Source organism: Glandiceps talaboti, chromosome 18 (genome assembly GCF_964340395.1).
Source record: "Glandiceps talaboti chromosome 18, keGlaTala1.1, whole genome shotgun sequence".
NCBI classification, from domain to species: Eukaryota; Metazoa; Hemichordata; class Enteropneusta; family Spengelidae; genus Glandiceps; species Glandiceps talaboti.
In genome coordinates, this window is record NC_135566.1 from 69,690 (window position 1) to 89,618 (window position 19,929).

Genomic DNA, 19,929 nt, shown 5'->3' on the forward strand with positions numbered 1-19,929 from the left:
TATCGAACTCCTGGTCTGAGGGTACAACAAATCTATGCTCAGACAAACCCTGCTTGACACTTCGAGGCAAGATTTATAGATCATTATTTTATGTTCATACATGTATCAATCAAATCTTGTTTGTAGGATGGCAAAAATAAAATTTCAGCAACAAGAACCCAACTTGGCCAAGTCAGTTTTCAGTGTACGTACTAGTCTCTTGCCAAGGTATTGTATATCATGTGGTATGTAAGAGGCAATCTGATTGGTTGTAGTGTTTACATACAAAATGAATAAATTAGCTATGCCATAAGTACGGATATTGTATATGAATGCATCCACGGCCAGTAGGGACCGGCTCGTTAAGAACGGTACTGTGGTTTGTGATGATGTGATTATATTATAGTCAGTAGTTACCAAATGTAATGTTACAAAACTAACCCAAACCATACAAGTTACATACTATTTCCCTGTACATGGACAGTGCTATGTTTAGTCCTTAGCTTAGTGGTAAAGCCAGTTTCACTACTGAAGGGGCTATACAACCCATATGAAATATGAAAAACAGGTCTTTTCTGTGTCAAGTTTTAACTACAAATCACTTGATTAATTGACTAATTACAATAATGAATTCATTTATGAGTTTATTGATTGATACTAGTAAAAGACATAAACTACAGACACCAAAGGATAACAAGTTGACTTGACTGAAGGATTGGTCACTTCTCACTTGTTAGGGAGTGATGAAAAGACCACCAACAATGATAAATATGTCAGTCTGAGAGTTGAACAAATATGAAGTGTTCTATTCCAAGACATTGAGTTCTCATCGATTTATGTATGCGTACAAATTCCTTCACAAAGACAATTACACTTACAGTACAAATGAACAGCTCAGCTTTGTCGTAGATAAAATAACAAAAGATTACCCTAAAAGTGTGCTGTTAAAACCACTTAATGGGCTTGGACCTGTACTATTACTATCAGTTAAGACATGATCAAATTTAATAAACAACATTTATTGTACCCGGTATATATTAATATTGTTATAAGAATTGTTTCCAGGGTTTTAACTTTTATCATAGCGGAATGGGAATGACCTTTGACCTTGACCTCTGCGTCAATGTCAAAACCAAGCCAATTCCTGCTTATCACTGACACCTTGTAGTATGTACATATTGCCAATTTCTTTTAAATCATGTTTACAAGTAATAGTGAAGAAATGACCTCTACACAAACATTAGTTTTGGTGCTCGTGTAATTTTTACCCATATTTGTAGTAAACAATCACAATATACATCAAAATACACTACATATTTGTAGTGTTACTGTGAACAATCATGATTTACCAATCAACTCATATTGTCAGGTTTAAACTTTTCTTTTTAGACTTTGACCTAGACCTGGATCTTCAGGTTCAGTTCCTGAAATTCAGCAATTCCCTTCATTATCACAGAGACTTTGTAGTATTTATTTTTTGCCACCAATTTCTTTAAATCATGTCTCCATTGATTCGGTCACATTTTAAGGATTATGTCTTTTATGAAGACTTGTTAATTCATAAAACAACTTTACTATGTTTTTGTAATTGAAAAACAATGTGAAACAACATAATATACTAAATTCATGTTTGTGACTCAAAAAATGTGAACATTCAAAAATGTTTCAAAGTAGTTGTTATTGCATATACAATAATAAATTTTACACACTTTTTAGCTTTTTGCAATTTATTGAGTTACAAAAACGAATTTGGTTTAAGTTGTTTCACTTTTTTTTTCAAGTAATCCAATAAATACCCAATTTTCATCTAAAAAGCCACTTTAGAGTAGCATTATAAAAGTTAGTGCTGGCAAATGTATTCTTACACAGAGTAATTTAAATCTTCCCTTGGAAAGTTTGACAAATAGTTTTACACCTTGCTGATATTCCTTTTTGTCCAAAGTTCATATTTTCTGGTAGTGATTAAATTATAATATCATTTTTGTCTAAAAACCCAATATCCATGTGTTTAAATTGTAAACATTATAGTGCATTGAAATTATGACCAGTTGATTGTATTGTATGATGGAGGTGCTTGACGTTGGTCACAATCTTCAGAGTATAGAGGAGTTGTTTCATTTGAGTATGAGTAAAGAAGTTTTCCTGTTGGAACTCTACAACACTGAAAAATTGAACAGAGGAGAGTAAATAGGCATACAACTCCAAACCCAATTGTGGCACCCATAGCTATGCTATTCACATCAGCACAGGTAAACACATTATTAGGAAGCGTAGAAAGCCATTGACCACGATATACATCAGGCTCATAGCACAGTATATCTGGTAAATTTGGGATATCTTTTGGAAAAATTGATTCCATCCATAGCTTGTAATCATGTAGTGGACATCCACATTGCCATGGGTTATCTGCTAGGTTGATACTAATACTGTTACAGTCTGTAGCACCCCACTCAAAACTACTGAAGGCTTCCCCATGTAGAGCTTTTAAGAGGTTACTGGAAAGATCTAAAATCAGGAAAGGGCATTCCTCTGGATTTTCACTCCTTCCTAATCCAGAAAATGTGTTTTTATAAATGTACTCTATGTTGGTATTGTTCAGGTACACTGAGTTCAACTGTGGTGTACTTTTAAAGGCATCCTCTTCAATGTTCAAATCTGAATTGCCTGATAAGCCTAAATATGTCAGTCTGGCCCACTTCTGGAGATCACGATAGGTGATCATGTCAATCAAGTTGTTACTGAGTTCTAAAATACGAATGTTATAAACTACAGATATGTCTTGTTCAGGCTCTGATATACTTTCTATGTAGTTTCCATCCAGGTACAATGCATGTAGTGTACTTAACTTAGACCAAGATAAATGACCCACCAGATTGTTAGAACTTAGTCGCAGAGTGTCTAAATTGGACTTTTGTATGTATTCATAGTCTGACCTCTTTAACTCGCCAAGGTTGTTGTAACTAAGATCCAATTCTTTCAGAAATAGATTTTCATGTAGTTTTGGCAGACTTTCAATTTTGTTGTGATCTAGATACAAATATTGCAGAGATTTAAGACATGAAAAATTCATATGTTCTGTTTCTAATTCATTGTTACTAAGAACCAATGATTCAAGCTGATTCAAGTCATTGAAGCTCACATCAGATATAGAATTGTGAGAAAGGTCCAGAACTGTCATTGATGTTATGTTGATAAAAGTCTGCTTGGGTACCCGTTGCAACATAGTGTTGCTTAAGTTTAGAACAAATGTTTTGTTATCTGGATCAAGGTATAGATGTGGTATTGCTGTGAAAAAAAAGTTGTAGGACAAATCTAGCTTGTGAAGTTTTGTGAGGTTTGAAAACAAAGTTGATGTGAAATTGTCTGGTTGTAGTTGATTAAAGCTGAGATCCAACTCAAGTAGATTATTTAAGTCACTGAAAACAGCCTCCTGAAATGATATCAGTTTGTTATTTGAAATCCACAATACTTCAAGCTTCCATAGTCCAGCTAAATCTTGGGAGCAAATTTCAGTTATTTTGTTGTGGTCTAGATATAAGGTCTGGACATCAACTGGGATGCCACTAGGTATGTACATCAGGTATCGATTGCTGCAGTTCACAATGTTTAGATGGCATGAACATTCTGCTGGACATCCAGATGTACTCCATGACTGTGAGACAAGAAAAACAGCCAAAACAAAAATTATCAATCCCGGTGTATCCATCTTACTAAGAATTTAAGCTTTTAATTCATGGAACAAGCAGTGATAACATTTCAACATGATTCCTTTTTGAGGTTGTCTTCCAGCCAGAGCTCCTTGTACATGTATGCAGGCCTGGAATGTCTTTTCACCTGATTACAATATCAACATAATTTAGAACATGATTATCATTTTGAATCCACCTTGTGTCTCATGTCAGTTACATCAGCACTTTTGTCAGTTTCCTTGTTTACAAATACAAGCACCTGTCTCGCTTTTGTTTTCGAACAGGAAGTAAAAAACATGACCAATGTACAGTAACTTTGTTCTAGATCCTCTATCCACTATCTCTTGACTCTGATGAATATCTATAAAAAAAAAGAAGATAAAAAATGATATATAATAATAGGGAACTTGCAATCCAGACTGAGCATGCTCAGACGCAAAGGACTATAGGATTATCTGTGGTTATCGTAATACCTAATCTGGAGCTACCGATAAAAAACCTCCCACAATAGTCAGAGTAAATTATGAATTGACCATTCATGGTTGTAAACAATGTAACAGTATTGTTTACAATACCAATTTATTAGTATTTATTATCACATTTCCCATGATGCAACATTCAACATGGTGGGTTTGTAAAATCTTGTGTTTTGCAATACTAGTTATTTACTACTTTTATTACAGAATGTGTCAGAGCTTTTGATATTAGTATAATCTATTACATAATGATATGAATAGTGTCCTTGTTATTCAAACATGGTAAAGGGGCCATTCAGTCCTCTTTTAATTTCTAAAACCCTCATGAGAAAATGAAAATGACATTTGAAAGCACTTCAGTTATATTCAGTGGTGGCAAAAATAGTCACTTGATTAGACTTGCTCACTGAGATTCTTTTGTGAGATAGCTACATTGAACCCTTCCCTTAGGTGATGTTTGGGGTTAGACAACATTATTAAGATCATCCCAGCAAATTGTTCTAAGGGAGTGTACAGTTTTAACTTCCAGGGGGGGGGCCGGAGGATTTTCAGGGGGGCCACCAATTTTTCTCAAGAAAAATTAGGGGGGGGCTAAACAAAAATTTCACTATCTGTTAGGGGGGGCCACATAAAAAACAACCTAAACCTGAATGTCAGGATGGACAAGTGCCAGATATGTATATAAAATAAAATATAGGCAAAACCCAACACTTGACTGTGCACAATGTCCTACAGAAGAAGATTTAACATGGATTGATGATAAAACAGTGCACAAACCTATTAAATCACAATATTTGTATTCAGTGAAACAAAAATTGACCGGCGACTCTGCCACTTCTCAAGGTAACTTTCCCATGAAATTGTGTAGGACTTGTTTCATCACAATCACTGTCTGAGATATCAGCCGTGCTTGAAGTTTCAGAGTTATCAGAAAAACAATCATCACTGTCTATAACACCTATTATAGCATTTTCACTTTCAGAGTCACTACTGTTTGTATCACTGATCAGATGTCTGTAGTTGTAGTTTGAAGTTCATTTGCAGTCACTTTTCTTGACCTAAATTCAGGTGTTCCAAGTATGTGCGTTGATATTATGTCTACTTTTTCTCCTTTTAATTTTCTATATTTTGGCAATTTATGCTTGTCTAGATATTTATCTAGCTCTTTTACGTTCAGTTTTTCTAGAATTCCACTTATGAATAACTGCAACCAGTCATAGTCATTATAATTCTTGTTTTCTCTTTTCTTCTGTACCTCTAACCGATGTCTGGATCTAATGTTTTTCATCCTCTCCAAATTTCTCAAATGTTCAATGTAGTTTTTAACACTGTTCACACTGACAATATATTTCTCAGCAAAACAAGAAATAGCAGCTTCATCATTTAATTGTTTTGAAACATAGAACTTTTTAAAGTTAGCACGTGGTTGGTAGTCATCAACAGTTCGATTTGTGTTTGGTGTTTCAAACACATCCATATAATGACCTGGGTTGTGCATATCTGGCATAGGATGTGGTATTCTGTTCATAGATGGCGATACCCAATCTGTAGTGGAACAGTAACTGCACTTTGAGCCATTTTGTATACATGAATCCCTAATAAATTCCATATAGAGCTCACCAATATTGTAATGGGTTTCAATAAATTTTCATTCTATCACCATGGTAGGGTTCAAGTATTATATGATAGCTTTTGTGAGTTTGAATTAAACACAAAATTATTCACAGGTGCTGGGTGAGGAATGTATTCATAACAAGCCATGCATTCATAAAAATATTATTCAACCCTTTGAAGTGATACATGTACTGCCCCCCCCCCCCCCCCAGCGCATCAGTTTACTAAAGTCTCTTGAAATATAGTCCAGAAGTGTTTTATATTTTGCGTAGAGATAATATGAATACTATAATATAGGAAGGGTCTTAATATGTATTTCAATCTTAAATAACATGTTTTCCATTTGCACTGCAATTAAAAATGTTTCTAAAATGTGTAATTTATGAAGTGTTTAAATTAATAATAAATGATTGTGTGACCAACCACTGCAAATTAATCCTAAAATTTGAATATGTTCACATGGAAAAAAGTTTCCTCATGGTGCAATTTTGCACTATTTTTTCCAAACCTGTGATAAATAAGTAATATATATATATATTTACTTGTTCATTTATTTGCTAATTTATTTATGTCAGCAATGGGCTAAAAATCCAAGAAAAAGTGTAGCCAGACCAGTAGTCTATTCTGTCACCCCTCAGTTGTAAGTAGACATCCTGTCAGCCAATTTAACTAATAATAGTCTTTATTTGTGATTTTATGAGTGTCCATGATTCAACAACTTTGTGCACTGGTTCAATTCTGAAGTAAGTATAAATATGGAATAAGTTAATACATGTAGCAACTGCTGGCAAATCTATGTGTTGCTGTATCTGTGTTTCATCTATGAGTATTTTTGTTAGTGGTTTCAGGGGGGGCCATGAAATAAAAACAAGAAGTCTTAGGGGGGGCCAGATAATTTATACCAGTTTTTGTAGGGGGGGCCACCAATAAAAATCCATTGCTTCATTAGAAATCCTCCGGCCTCCCCCTGGAAATTAAAAATGTACACTCCCTAAGCTATATCAGTTGAATTAATGGAATGATAGTAACTGTATGGGGAAAACTAAATGATTTCTTAGAGCATATAGAAAGAAAAACATAACTTTCATTTATTCCCAGATATATGCATATATAAAGAAAGATGGTGTAATGATAAAATATTATGGGATACCACTAAATGTGGATGAGGGGTAGTTGACTAGCAACTAACCAAGTCCAACCCTTGTAAGTACACACATTTCAAATTTAGACAAAGTACGTTATTTGGAGTTTTGAAACTCTTCCAAAATACTCAGTTACAGTAGTATATGGATACACAGTAAAAAATCAAGTAATATTGCCTCAAAAGCTGAATTGGGAAGTTATCCAGTCATTATAGAAATCTGTAAGCAAATGTTAAATTATGAAACAGATTAAGGAATGGAGAATGCAGTAACCTTGTATAATGTGCTTTCACCTCAAAAAAGAAAAGTCATGGTAACACATGGACAGCCTTTGTCAATAAGTTGCTTGAGATAACTGAACTGAACTGATACTGATGCTGATGTAACAAATCTTAGTAGTCAACTGAAAAAAAAACATTTATATTGATAGTATTTGGATATCAACGATTCAAAAAACTGACAGCAACAAATTATGTACCTATAACAAATTTAGAACAAATTATGAATTTGAACTATATCGGGAACAAGTAAATAATGTTTGGCATAGAATCAGCATAACTAAGCTCAGGATTTCAGCACATGATTTACCAATTGAAAGACTATGATACCAAGGAATTCCCCCAGATGAAAGAATATGTCATTTATGTAATCCTAAAGCTATTGGTGAGGAAATCCATGTGGCAATGTTTAACAGTTTTGAAGTGTTTGTGGCAATGTAACTGTCATAAGCCAACAGCCTGGTCTTCCATTGTGCATAATGAAATAGTGTTGTTATATAATCAGATACAGTAATCTAAACTGCATAGTTTGTACATGGTGTATATCTTTTGTGATAAAACACACACTATGTTCTTACTTCCTACCCACACTTACAAATGCCATTCTGTTCTTTTGTACATACAAGGTGAGAAACCATGTCACCACTATTAAAATGGGTCACAATGTAGAATTGTTACATGTAAAGTGTGGATATTAATATATAGTTAGTTATATGTAAACTCACTCAATCTAACCTAAACAAGACACAGAACAATGAAATAAACATGTTTATATGTACCCATGTCAAGCTGTTAATCAGACACAAATTGTGATCACTGCACCTACCTGTCTAGATGAACTGCAATGTTTACTTGTTCTGTGGGAAGGACACAAGTAACAGCCAGCCTAATGTCAGGTGAAGAATAAACTGTATTGAGGTCAACTTCAATAGATTACCATGGTATGACTCATCCGTGTAACAATTCATCAACTGATGTTATTGTGTTCCACTATTTCTTTTATAGTCCTGTACATTTGATAATTACAAGGCAAAACAACTACACTGTACATGCCCAGTTGAATGGTTTTGTTGATGCATGTCATGTGACTTAGGGACTGAGCACATGATTCCCTCTGACCTTTAGAGAATTGTATGGCGCCCTCTATCAGTATACATTTGCAATGGTGAGGCATTCAGGTATAATACCTGTTCTGGTGGAATGAAGTTTTTCTGAAAATGTTTCTCGTGCTTCAGGAACATAGCAAAAATATTAAAGAAATTGCAGAAATAATACCATATACTCAGATAATGATAAATCACTCATTCTTACATCTCATTATTTGTTCTGATACCACTTCTTACTTAGTAGATATGAATTTCTATGTTGTCATTTGATACTGACAGTTAAAATATGTCAAACAGTAATATTTGTTGTAGATATTTGAATCTGAGTGATGAAATGTGGCTCATGTCTTTGGAATGACATGAAATTCTAATTTCTCATAAAATGGTTACATGAGATTGAAACTCTGTTTTTAAAACACATTGAATATACCTGATGGGCCTTACCCCCACCCTTGAATATACCTGATGGTCCTTATCCCACCCTTGATTATACCTGATGGTCCTTACCTCTACCCTTGAATGTACCCAATGGTCCTTACCCCCCACCCTTGAATATACCCTGTGATCCTTATCCTCACCCTTGAATACTGTACCCAATGGTCCTTACCCCACCCTTGAATATACCTGATGGTCCTTACCCCCACCCTTGGTCCTTACCTCCACCCTTTAATATACCTGATGGTCCTTATCCCACCCTTGATTATACCCTATGATCCTTACCTCTACCCTTGAATGTACCCAATGGTCTTTACCCCCACCCTTGACTATACCTGATGGTCCTTACCCCACCCTTGAATATACCCAATGGTCCTTACCTCTACCCTTGAATGTACCCAATGGTCCTTACCCCCACCCTTGAATATACCTGATGGTCCTTACCCCACCCTTCAATATACCTGATGGTCCTTATCCCACCCTTCAATATACCTGATGGTCCTTACCCCACCCTTGCATATACCTGATGGTCCTTACCTCTACCCTTCAATATACCTGATGGTCCTTACCCCCACCCTTCAATATACCTGATGGTCCTTACCTCTACCCTTGAATGTACCCAATGGTCCTTACCCCCACCCTTGAAAATACCCAGTGATCCTTATCCTCACCCTTGAAAACTGTACCCAATGGTCCTTACCCCACCCTTCAATATACCTGATGGTCCTTACCCCACCCTTCAATATACCCAATGGTCCTTACCCCACCCTTCAATATACCTGATGGTCCTTACCCCACCCTTCAATATACCTGATGGTCCTTATCCCACCCTTCAATATACCCAATGGTCCTTACCCCACCCTTCAATATACCTGATGGTCCTTACCCCACCCTTCAATATACCTGATGGTCCTTATCCCACCCTTCAATATACCTGATGGTCCTTATCCCACCCTTCAATATACCTGATGGTCCTTACCCCCACCCTTCAATATACCTGATGGTCCTTATCCCACCCTTCAATATATCTGATGGTCCTTACCCCCACCCTTGAATATACCCAGTGATCCTTATCCTCACCCTTGAATACTGTACCCAATGGTCCTTACCCCACCCTTGAATATACCTGATGGTCCTTATCCCCACCCTTGATTATACCCAATGGTCCTTACCCCACCCTTCAATATACCCAATGGTCCTTACCCCCACCCTTCAATATACCTGATGGTCCTTACCCCCACCCTTCAATATACCTGATGGTCCTTACCCCCACCCTTCAATATACCCAATGGTCCTTACCCCCACTCTTCAATATACCCAATGGTCTTACCCCCACCCTTCAATATATCTGGTGGTCCTTACCTCTACCCTTGAATATACCCAATGGTCCTTACCCCCACCCTTCAATATACCTGATGGTCCTTATCCCACCCTTGATTATACCCTATGGTCCTTACCTCTACCCTTGAATGTACCCAATGGTCTTTACCCCCACCCTTGACTATACCTGATGGTCCTTATCCCACCCTTGATTATACCCAATTGTCCTTACCTCTACCCTTGAATGTACCCAATGGTCCTTACCCCACCCTTGACTATACCTGATGGTCCTTATCCCACCCTTGATTATACCCAATTGTCCTTACCTCTACCCTTGAATGTACCCAATGGTCTTTACCCCCACCCTTGACTATACCTGATGGTCCTTATCCCACCCTTGATTATACCCAATTGTCCTTACCTCTACCCTTGAATGTACCCAATGGTCCTTACCCCACCCTTGACTATACCTGATGGTCCTTATCCCACCCTTGATTATACCCAATGGTCCTTACCTCTACCCTTGAATGTACCCAATGGTCCTTACCCCCACCCTTGAATATACCTGATGGTCCTTATCCCACCCTTCAATATACCCAATGGTCCTTACCCCACCCTTGACTATACCTGATGGTCCTTATCCCACCCTTGATTATACCCAATTGTCCTTACCTCTACCCTTGAATGTACCCAATGGTCCTTACCCCCACCCTTGACTATACCTGATGGTCCTTATCCCACCCTTGATTATACCCAATTGTCCTTCCCTCTACCCTTGAATGTACCCAATGGTCTTTACCCCCACCCTTGACTATACCTGATGGTCCTTATCCCACCCTTGATTATACCCAATTGTCCTTACCTGTATCCTTGAATGTACCCAATGGTCCTTACCCCACCCTTGACTATACCTGATGGTGCTTACCTTCACCCTTGACCACATTTTACAATATGGGTGCACACATCCATATTTTGCAATAATTTCAATATTTTCCAATTACATTTTGATGTTTTGATAGAAACATAAAACTTAAAAAAGCCTTCTGTTTGTTAATGAACAAAGATTATCATTTAAAGGCCTATAATTGAGTGGGCATTTTTTATAGGCTTAATTAATTGTTATTTCAGAAGAGAAGAAGGCAAGGGAAGACCCAGGATACCATTTGAAGGCTACATCATTGGAAACAAGGGAAATTTTAGATGAACTTTACAGAGAATATAAACCAAAGGTGAACTTTATATGTCTCTCCTCTTTGTATAACATGTCCATATACTATATACAGTCGCTAATTTTGCTTATTTGGAAGACAGTTTCATTTTAACATGTTAGAGGTTTTGATACTTCTTGACCCTAATTCTTGCCTGGAATTTATTTTCAATACATTAGTGTTCTCTCCCACTGAATTAAGATCAGAGTAAGATGCTCTATACTCCTAATCTTAAAGTCTGTGTAAAGAATCTAACAATTCTTTTCAACACTAATTAAACCTTTAACAAAGAAGTATTCAACACAAATCAGAAATTAAATTTTAATCTTTTTGATTACCAAGTATTATTGGTCAAATATGGAACTTGCAAACCTGCGATGTTGAATGTTGCATCATGGGAAATGTGATAATAAATACTAATCAATTAGTACTGTAAACAATGTTGATACACTGTTGTAACAAATAACCAATTTATAGTTACCCTGACAATTGTGGGAGGTTAATTTTATCAGTAGCTCCAGATTAGGTATTACAATAACCACAGATAATCCCATAGTCCTTTGCGTCTGAGCATGCTCAGTCTGGATTGCAAGTTCCCTATTACAGGTATGTAAGTATAGGAAGTCTTGCAACCTGTAACCTGTATTTCACCCTGAAATGTAGGCCACCTCATATTAGCAACCACTTTGTGGCAGTCTTGTGTAATGTTTGTACTGATTACTATGGGTGATAGTCAGTTATTCACCATAGTGCAATAAAACATTCACAGCTCATAATATGACTATGTTATATCTACAATGGAATTGACTAGAGTACAGTTATTGAATTTTTATTTTATTTGGTCTAGGAAGAGAAACAGGAAGATGTGAAGAAGGCTGACAGGACAAATGCAGTAAGTATAAAGTTTGTAATCTTAAAAAGTAAATGAGAAACATTATGATGAGCAGTAAACCAAGGTGATGAACCAAGTTTCACTGCCACTATTAATAGTTGATGATAATGACTTCTATGGGCATATGCCACATAATTTGAGTTTTCAGAGAAGGTCCCAAATGGCTTTCCAAAGTGGTGATGATCATGATCATGACAAATTATGACAGCAATGACAATGATTATGTGTATAACTGTGCCATAGATGGTAGGGTAAACACAGGAGTCTTTCTAAACTAGAATTAGTCAAATTCTTAACATTACAAATACAAAAAGATTAATTTAGTAGGTCAAAGCATGTCAAAAATAGCTCACTTTCAAATATTGTCAGCATTTTGGAGAATTAAATGTTTATATTCTTATATATTTTGTTTCAGGCTCACTACAGTACAGGTGCTGTAGCTGCAGGTTTTACATCAACTGCAGCAGCACCAGTCACACAACATGAGGCTGGTAGGTTAATTATTTCATAATTGTTTGTAGAGAAAGAGTTGTATCATGACATGGACAATTTCAAGAAGAAATAGAAATTTTCAAAGTTCACATGATCATTGTGTGGATGTGTGAGAGTGGTTTGTACAAGGGTGTTAGTGTGTGTGTGTGTGTGTGTGTGTGTGTGTGTGTGTGTGTGTGTGTGTGTGTGTGTGTGTACAAGTATAGGTGTGGGTGAGTGTGTTTGTGTGAGTTTGGTCTGTGTGTATATGAGTGATTTGTATAAGTATGGGTGTGGGTGGGTGGGTGTGTTTGTGTGAGTTTGGTCTATGTGTGTATATGAGAGTGGTTTGTACAAGTATGGGTATGGGTGGGTGTGTTTGTGTGAGTTTGGTCTGTGTGTGTATTTGTGGTTTGTACAAGTATGGGAGAGTGGTTTGTACAAGTGTGGGTGGGTGGGTGTGTTTGTGTGAGTTTGGTCTGTGTATATGAGAGTGGTTTGTACAAGTATGGGTGTGGGTGGGTGGGTGTGTTTGTGTGAGTTTGGTCTGTGTGTGTATATGAGAGTGGTTTGTACAAGTTGGGTGTGGGTGGGTGAGTGTGTTTGTGTGAGTTTGGTCTGTGTGTATATGAGTGGTTTGTACAAGTATGGGTATGGGTGAGTGGGTGTGTTTGGGTGAGTTTGGTCTGTGTGTGTATATGAGAGTGGTTTGTACAAGTATGGGTATGGGTGAGTGGGTGTGTTTGTGTGAGTTTGGTCTGTGTGTGTATATGAGAGTGGTTTGTACAAGTATGGGTGTGGGTGGGTGGGTGTGTTTGTGTGAGTTTGGTCTGTGTGTGTATATGAGTGGTTTGTACAAGTTGGGTGTGGGTGAGTGTGTTTGTGTGAGTTTGGTCTGTGTGTGTATATGAGTGGTTTGTACAAGTTGGGTGTGGGTGAGTGTGTTTGTGTGAGTTTGGTCTGTGTGTGTACATGTATATGAGAGTGGTTTGTACAAGTTGGGTGTGGGTGGGTGAGTGTGTTTGTTTGAGTTTGGTCTGTGTGTGTATATGAGAGTGGTTTGTACAAGTATGGGTATGGAAGGGTGTATGTGTGTTTGTGCATGTATGGCTATACATGTGTGAATGTATGGGGGATGTGTGTAAAAGTGTGGATTTATGTGTTTGTGTGTGTATTGATACATGTGGTTGGTTGTATGTTTATTCTTGATCGAATAAAACCACATATCTGTTGAATAAGTATTTGATGTGAAATTTTTTATCTCAACACTAGAATAAGATGGTAGCCTTTTTCAGTGAAGAAACTCTTCAAATTGGCAAGATTATCCACCATTATGTGCAAAACTAGTTTGACTTTGAGACAGTGTTGTACCCAATCACTGTAAAAAAAAAAATTATCATTTTGGAACTCTCATATTAAAGTCTCTTCCTCTATTTACAGCTGTTATTGATGAAGATATTATCAGATATGAACGTGTCAAAAAGAAGGGTTATGTCAGAGTTATGACAAACAAAGGCAACTTAAACATTGAACTTCATTGTGAAAAGGTAAGTCATAGGTATATGAAAGGGAACATCACTCCAGGAAATAGATACATTTTCATAAATTCATAAGTCTTGAGTGCCTATACCCTTCTGTGCAAAACAGTTCTCATGATTATTCAGTGTGCAACTTGAATACATTATTTCTACTGACTCTCATGAATCCATGTTGCACAGCAAAGACATCCTATAAAGGTGCAAGATGAAATGTATTATTTCTCTGAAATCACAAGTAATTGTAGGTGATGTAAAATCATGAAATGACTCTTCAGAAGCCATAGTTTATGAAAATCACTTCTAAATCACTTCCTGGAGTGGCATTCGCCTTTAAAAGAGCTACACATGTATCTTGTTTCTACTAGCATTGTCCACCCATATACTGTTACTAAAGTTTATGTCTTCTATAGTGAAGCATAGGTATAATACAAAAGACTATAGGATGTTTATACTCATGTTGCCATAAACTGTTCTGAAATCTGATAGTCGTAGTGTTGATAGTCTTCAGTATCAAACATTGGAGAAAATAAGGAGAATCAGTGTTTGTGAAAAACGCTTGTCAGAATGACTTTTCACTAACTAAAATTTCATAAACAATTACTATTTCTCTGATTCAAGTCTAATAGTAATGTGACAAGTTTTGCAAAAGTCTAGAATAATTTCAGCAGGAAAGTACTTCTTAACCCCACAATCCAAAAATAATTTCTGCAGAAAAATATTTGGCATTAGCGGGGTTAAGAATGTGTAAATCTTGACATACTGAACTTCATCTCTTCCCAACCAATGGCAAAACATAGTATACATTATATAAAGCAGAGACTAAAGTGTAGCATATTGACATACAGACTGTATTACTAAGACATATCATGACAAGACCAAACTGTAGCATATTGACATACAGACTATGTTACTAAGACATATCATGACAAGACCAAACTGTAGCATATTGACATACAGACTATGTTAGTAAGACATATCATGACAAGACCAAACTGTAGCATATTGACATACAGACTATGTTACTAAGACATATCATGACAAGACCAAAATGTAGCATATTGACATACAGACTGTATTACTAAGACATATCATGACAAGACCAAACTGTAGCATATTGACATACAGACTATGTTACTAAGACATATCATGACAAGACCAAACTGTAGCATATTGACATACAGACTATGTTACTAAGACATATCATGACAAGACCAAACTGTAGCATATTGACATACAGACTATGTTAGTAAGATATATCATGACAAGACCAAACTGTAGCATATTGACATACAGACTATGTTACTAAGATATATCATGACAAGACCAAAATGTAGCATATTGACATACAGACTATGTTACTAAGACATATCATGACAAGACCAAACTGTAGCATATTGACATACAGACTATGTTAGTAAGACATATCATGACAAGACCAAAATGTAGCATATTGACATACAGACTATGTTACTAAGACATATCATGACAAGACCAAAATGTAGCATATTGACATACAGACTATATTACTAAGACATATCATGACAAGACCAAACTGTAGCATATTGACATACAGACTATGTTAGTAAGACATATCATGACAAGACCAAAATGTAGCATATTGACATACAGACTATGTTACTAAGATATATCATGACAAGACCAAACTGTAGCATATTGACATACAGACTATGTTACTAAGACATATCATGACAAGACCAAACTGTAGCATATTGACATACAGACTATGTTACTAAGACATATCATGACAAGACCAAAATGTAGCATATTGACATACAGACTATGTTACTAAGACATATCATGACAAGACCAAAATGTAGCATATTGACATACAGACTATGTTACTAAGACATATCATGACAAGACCAAAATGTAGCATATTGACATACAGACTATGTTACTAAGACATATCATGACAAGACCAAACTGTAGCATATTGACATACAGACTATGTTACTAAGACATATCATGACAAGACCAAAATGTAGCATATTGACATACAGACTATGTTACTAAGACATATCATGACAAGACCAAAATGTAGCATATTGACATACAGACTATGTTACTAAGACATATCATGGCAAGACCAAAATGTAGCATATTGACATACAGACTATGTTACTAAGACATATCATGACAAGACCAAAATGTAGCATATTGACATACAGACTATGTTACTAAGACATATCATGACAAGACCAAACTGTAGCATATTGACATACAGACTATGTTACTAAGATATATCATGACAAGACCAAACTGTAGCATATTGACATACAGACTATGTTAGTATCATGACAAGACCAAAATGTAGCATATTGACATACAGACTATGTTAGTAAGACATATCATGACAAGACCAAAATGTAGCATATTGACATACAGACTATGTTACTAAGACATATCATGACAAGACCAAAATGTAGCATATTGACATACAGACTATGTTACTAAGACATATCATGGCAAGACCAAAATGTAGTGATAAACATGATGAACAGAAAGTCTTATTTTAAGGAAGAACAGTCGCAAAAAGTTTCTAAGCCAGTGACAGATTTTTAATTTTATTTTTACCTAGGTACCAAAAACATGCGAGAACTTCATTCTGTTGAGTTCAAGAGGTTATTACAATAATACCACTTTTCATAGATCTATCAGGAATTTTATGGTAAGTCAAAATGTATTGTGAAACTGGAAATTGAATATGTAACCTGAATAAACCATTACAGTAGATCTTGACCAATTCGTTGTGCAGACCTTTCTGTGATCAGTAATTGTCACCTCCGATCATGACCTTGCATGAATGTGGCCATTTTTATTACAATATTTTTTAAAGATATTTTGTGGGGTGGAGGTTATTTTAATTCTACTCTCTATGTCAAAGGTCAAAGAAATGTTGTTCTCCATAGTTTTCTTCCCAAAGTCAAGAGTAAATGAGATGGATACCATGCTTCTCTTATCTATACAGTCTTTACTGTAAGTTTTGAAACTATTTTGTTGCAATTTCAGATACAAGGAGGGGATCCAGAGGGTACAGGAAAAGGTATGTACATAGTGTGATTAGTGATTAGTAACTTTCAAAGGACAATTCAAAAGACCTTAGGGAATGAGCAGAATTTACAGTGGGATTGGAGGTCTGAGTTGCTGATGTGGGGGCCACAAAATAAATTGTGGGTGCAAAGGGTGTGGGAGGCCTTGAAAATTCTGATGGTCTAAAAGGGGGATCATGAAATACTTTGCTTGTGATTTGTATAAATTTAACACTAGGAGCATTCATTTACCAAGTAAATTTCTAAAATTCCCAACGGCTTCACCACAATTAGTTCTTAAACCTGTATATATATATTGAATTATCTTGAGGTGGGTGACTGCCAATGTGCTTGTGTATGCCTAAATCTCTATCCAAGTATTTTATGGCTTTCAATAATGTGTGTGTGTGTGTGTGTGTGTGTGTGTGTGTGTGTGTGGTGGTGGGGGGGGGGGGGGGGGGGGGGGGCTGCAAAAACATTTCTGCCCAAAATATTTTCTTCCCCCCGCCACCCCCCTGAATTTTGTTTATTCCTTACTTATGACTTATGCCCTGTAGTGGTGAAGTAGAGCAGTGATTAATAACTTTTCAAGTGACACATCAATAGACCTTTAGATTTATGTCCTTGAGTGGTGAAGTAGAATAGTGATTAGTAACTGTTCAAATCACAAGTTAATCAAACCTTGTGACTTATGCTCTCTGGAAATAAAGTAGAGTAGTGATGAGAATGCATGCAAGCATAAATCTATACATTTTGAAGAAATCATTGCCACAAGTATTATAGTAGATAAGTGATGTCAATTCATGAGACTACACTCAAGTCGATAGACCTTACCAATAAATCGTGCGCTCAAGTTTGCACTAGAAAAAGTTATGTAAATTGGTGAAAACACAATTTACCTTTCCCAGAAGTATACCCTCAAGTTTGCACAAGAAAAGTGATGTAAATTTGTGAAAACACAATTTACCTTTCACAGAAGTATGCCCTCAAGTTTGCACTAGAAAAGTGATGTAAATTGGTGAAAACACAATTTACCTTTCCCAGAAGTATGCCCTCAAGTTTGCACTAGAAAAGTGATGTAAATTGGTGAAAACACAATTTACCTTTCCCAGAAGTATACCCTCTATATTGAAGAAGTAGAGTTGTGATGTAAATGAACTCCTTGTCATCTTCAACATTTCAATGAGTGTACCTCAGAGTAGCAGATATATAATGTTGTATTTTCATAATTCTAGGTGGTGATTCAGCATGGGGTAAACCATTCAAAGATGAATTCAAACCAAACTTGACACACTCAGGAAGAGGTGTCCTCAGTATGGCAAATTCAGGCACTAATACAAACAAGTCACAATTGTAAGTTGTTTCATCTTCTTCTTTTTTTAATTTTAAGCTCAGTTATCTTTTTTAATTAAAAAATGTCCTCTGCACTCTCCCTCCCTCCCAAGTCTTGTTTTGAAGATAAGCTTATAGTGAAGCTATATTGTAATATTATCTTTGTCAAGTACAGTGTACCAATAGAATAAGATTTATTGCCGATGTGACATTATTTTAATAGTGCCCAGTCCCTATGTAGTATAAAGGCCTGTATTAAATTAGGATTAGAGTAAATGTGAGAAAAACAGTTGTGTGGCAGAGCTGTTGAAAAAAAGTTGGTCCTAAACAAAAGAATGATCTAATCTGATCTGATCTTACTGTACTGATAAGATAACAATAAGTTCATAAGTTTGGAACTTCATGTTTTAACCATCATGTTTTTACATAGCATCAATCGTAGTGGTGTGACCGCTACAGTTTTCATCGTGGTTTATATCATTTATAAACGTGTGATGTGGCACTTGTGAACAATCGTTTAGGGGAGGCCGTTTTGTTCTAAACAAACGATGTTCATTTGTTGAGTTTGTGCGACATTGTTGACGGTCCCTTAATTCATACAGTTTTTTTATTTCATTTTCAGCTTCATAACCTTCAGATCTTGTAGACATCTAGACAACAAACATACAGTGTTTGGCAAGTAAGTACAAATTGTAGTCTAGGAGTAGATTTGTACCATTAGTTATGTTAGTATTGAAAGTTGTGCTGGTAAAATAAATTCACGTCAAGTTGCATAGTGTTGATGACTAATGACCTCTCAAACATACAACTGACATTATAAATTATACATTTCAGATAATATATGTTCTGACATAATTAATATTTGGAAAGATTATAACCGAAATTTGTTTCATGATTTTGACATCAAGTAAACAGACTAAAGATAAAAAATAAATAGAACCATTTGATTTGTATTCATGTCGCAATGTGTGTGTGTGTGTGTGTGTGTGTGTGTGTGTGTGTGTGTGTGTGCGCGCTATGATATAGCCATGATCTTTATACAGCAGTTGTTAAAATAAGTCAATACAGTAATAAATCCATGACTTTTTGTTAAAATCCTTAATGTTTGTTTGGTGCTCAGTTACTACAGATATAGTGATGAATTTACTACAAATCTATGAATGCCTGGTATAAGTAACTTTGGTACTCAGTTACTACAGATATAGTGATGAATTTACTACAAATCTATGAATGCCTGGTATAACTATAAGTAACTTTGGTACTCAGTTATTACAGATATAGTGATGAATTTACTACAAATCTATGATTGCCTGGTATAAGTAACTTTGGTACTCAGTTACTACAGATATAGTGATGAATTTACTACAAATCTATGATTGCCTGGTATAAGTAACTTTGG

At 36.0% G+C, this 19,929-nt stretch overlaps 1 protein-coding gene across 1 annotated transcript in view; it reads left to right on the top strand.

The window, feature by feature from the left end:
• The window catches only part of LOC144448932 (RING-type E3 ubiquitin-protein ligase PPIL2-like), a 31,258-nt gene that overhangs the window by 9,074 nt on the left and 2,255 nt on the right, over nucleotides 1–19,929 (top strand). Inside the window, exons 8-15 of the mRNA XM_078139309.1 lie at nucleotides 11,168–11,268; nucleotides 12,095–12,139; nucleotides 12,555–12,630; nucleotides 14,051–14,157; nucleotides 16,748–16,837; nucleotides 17,179–17,212; nucleotides 18,434–18,551; nucleotides 19,153–19,209. Coding sequence (XP_077995435.1) covers nucleotides 11,168–11,268; nucleotides 12,095–12,139; nucleotides 12,555–12,630; nucleotides 14,051–14,157; nucleotides 16,748–16,837; nucleotides 17,179–17,212; nucleotides 18,434–18,551; nucleotides 19,153–19,209 — 628 coding nt within the window. The remainder of the gene's footprint in view (nucleotides 1–11,167; nucleotides 11,269–12,094; nucleotides 12,140–12,554; nucleotides 12,631–14,050; nucleotides 14,158–16,747; nucleotides 16,838–17,178; nucleotides 17,213–18,433; nucleotides 18,552–19,152; nucleotides 19,210–19,929) is intronic.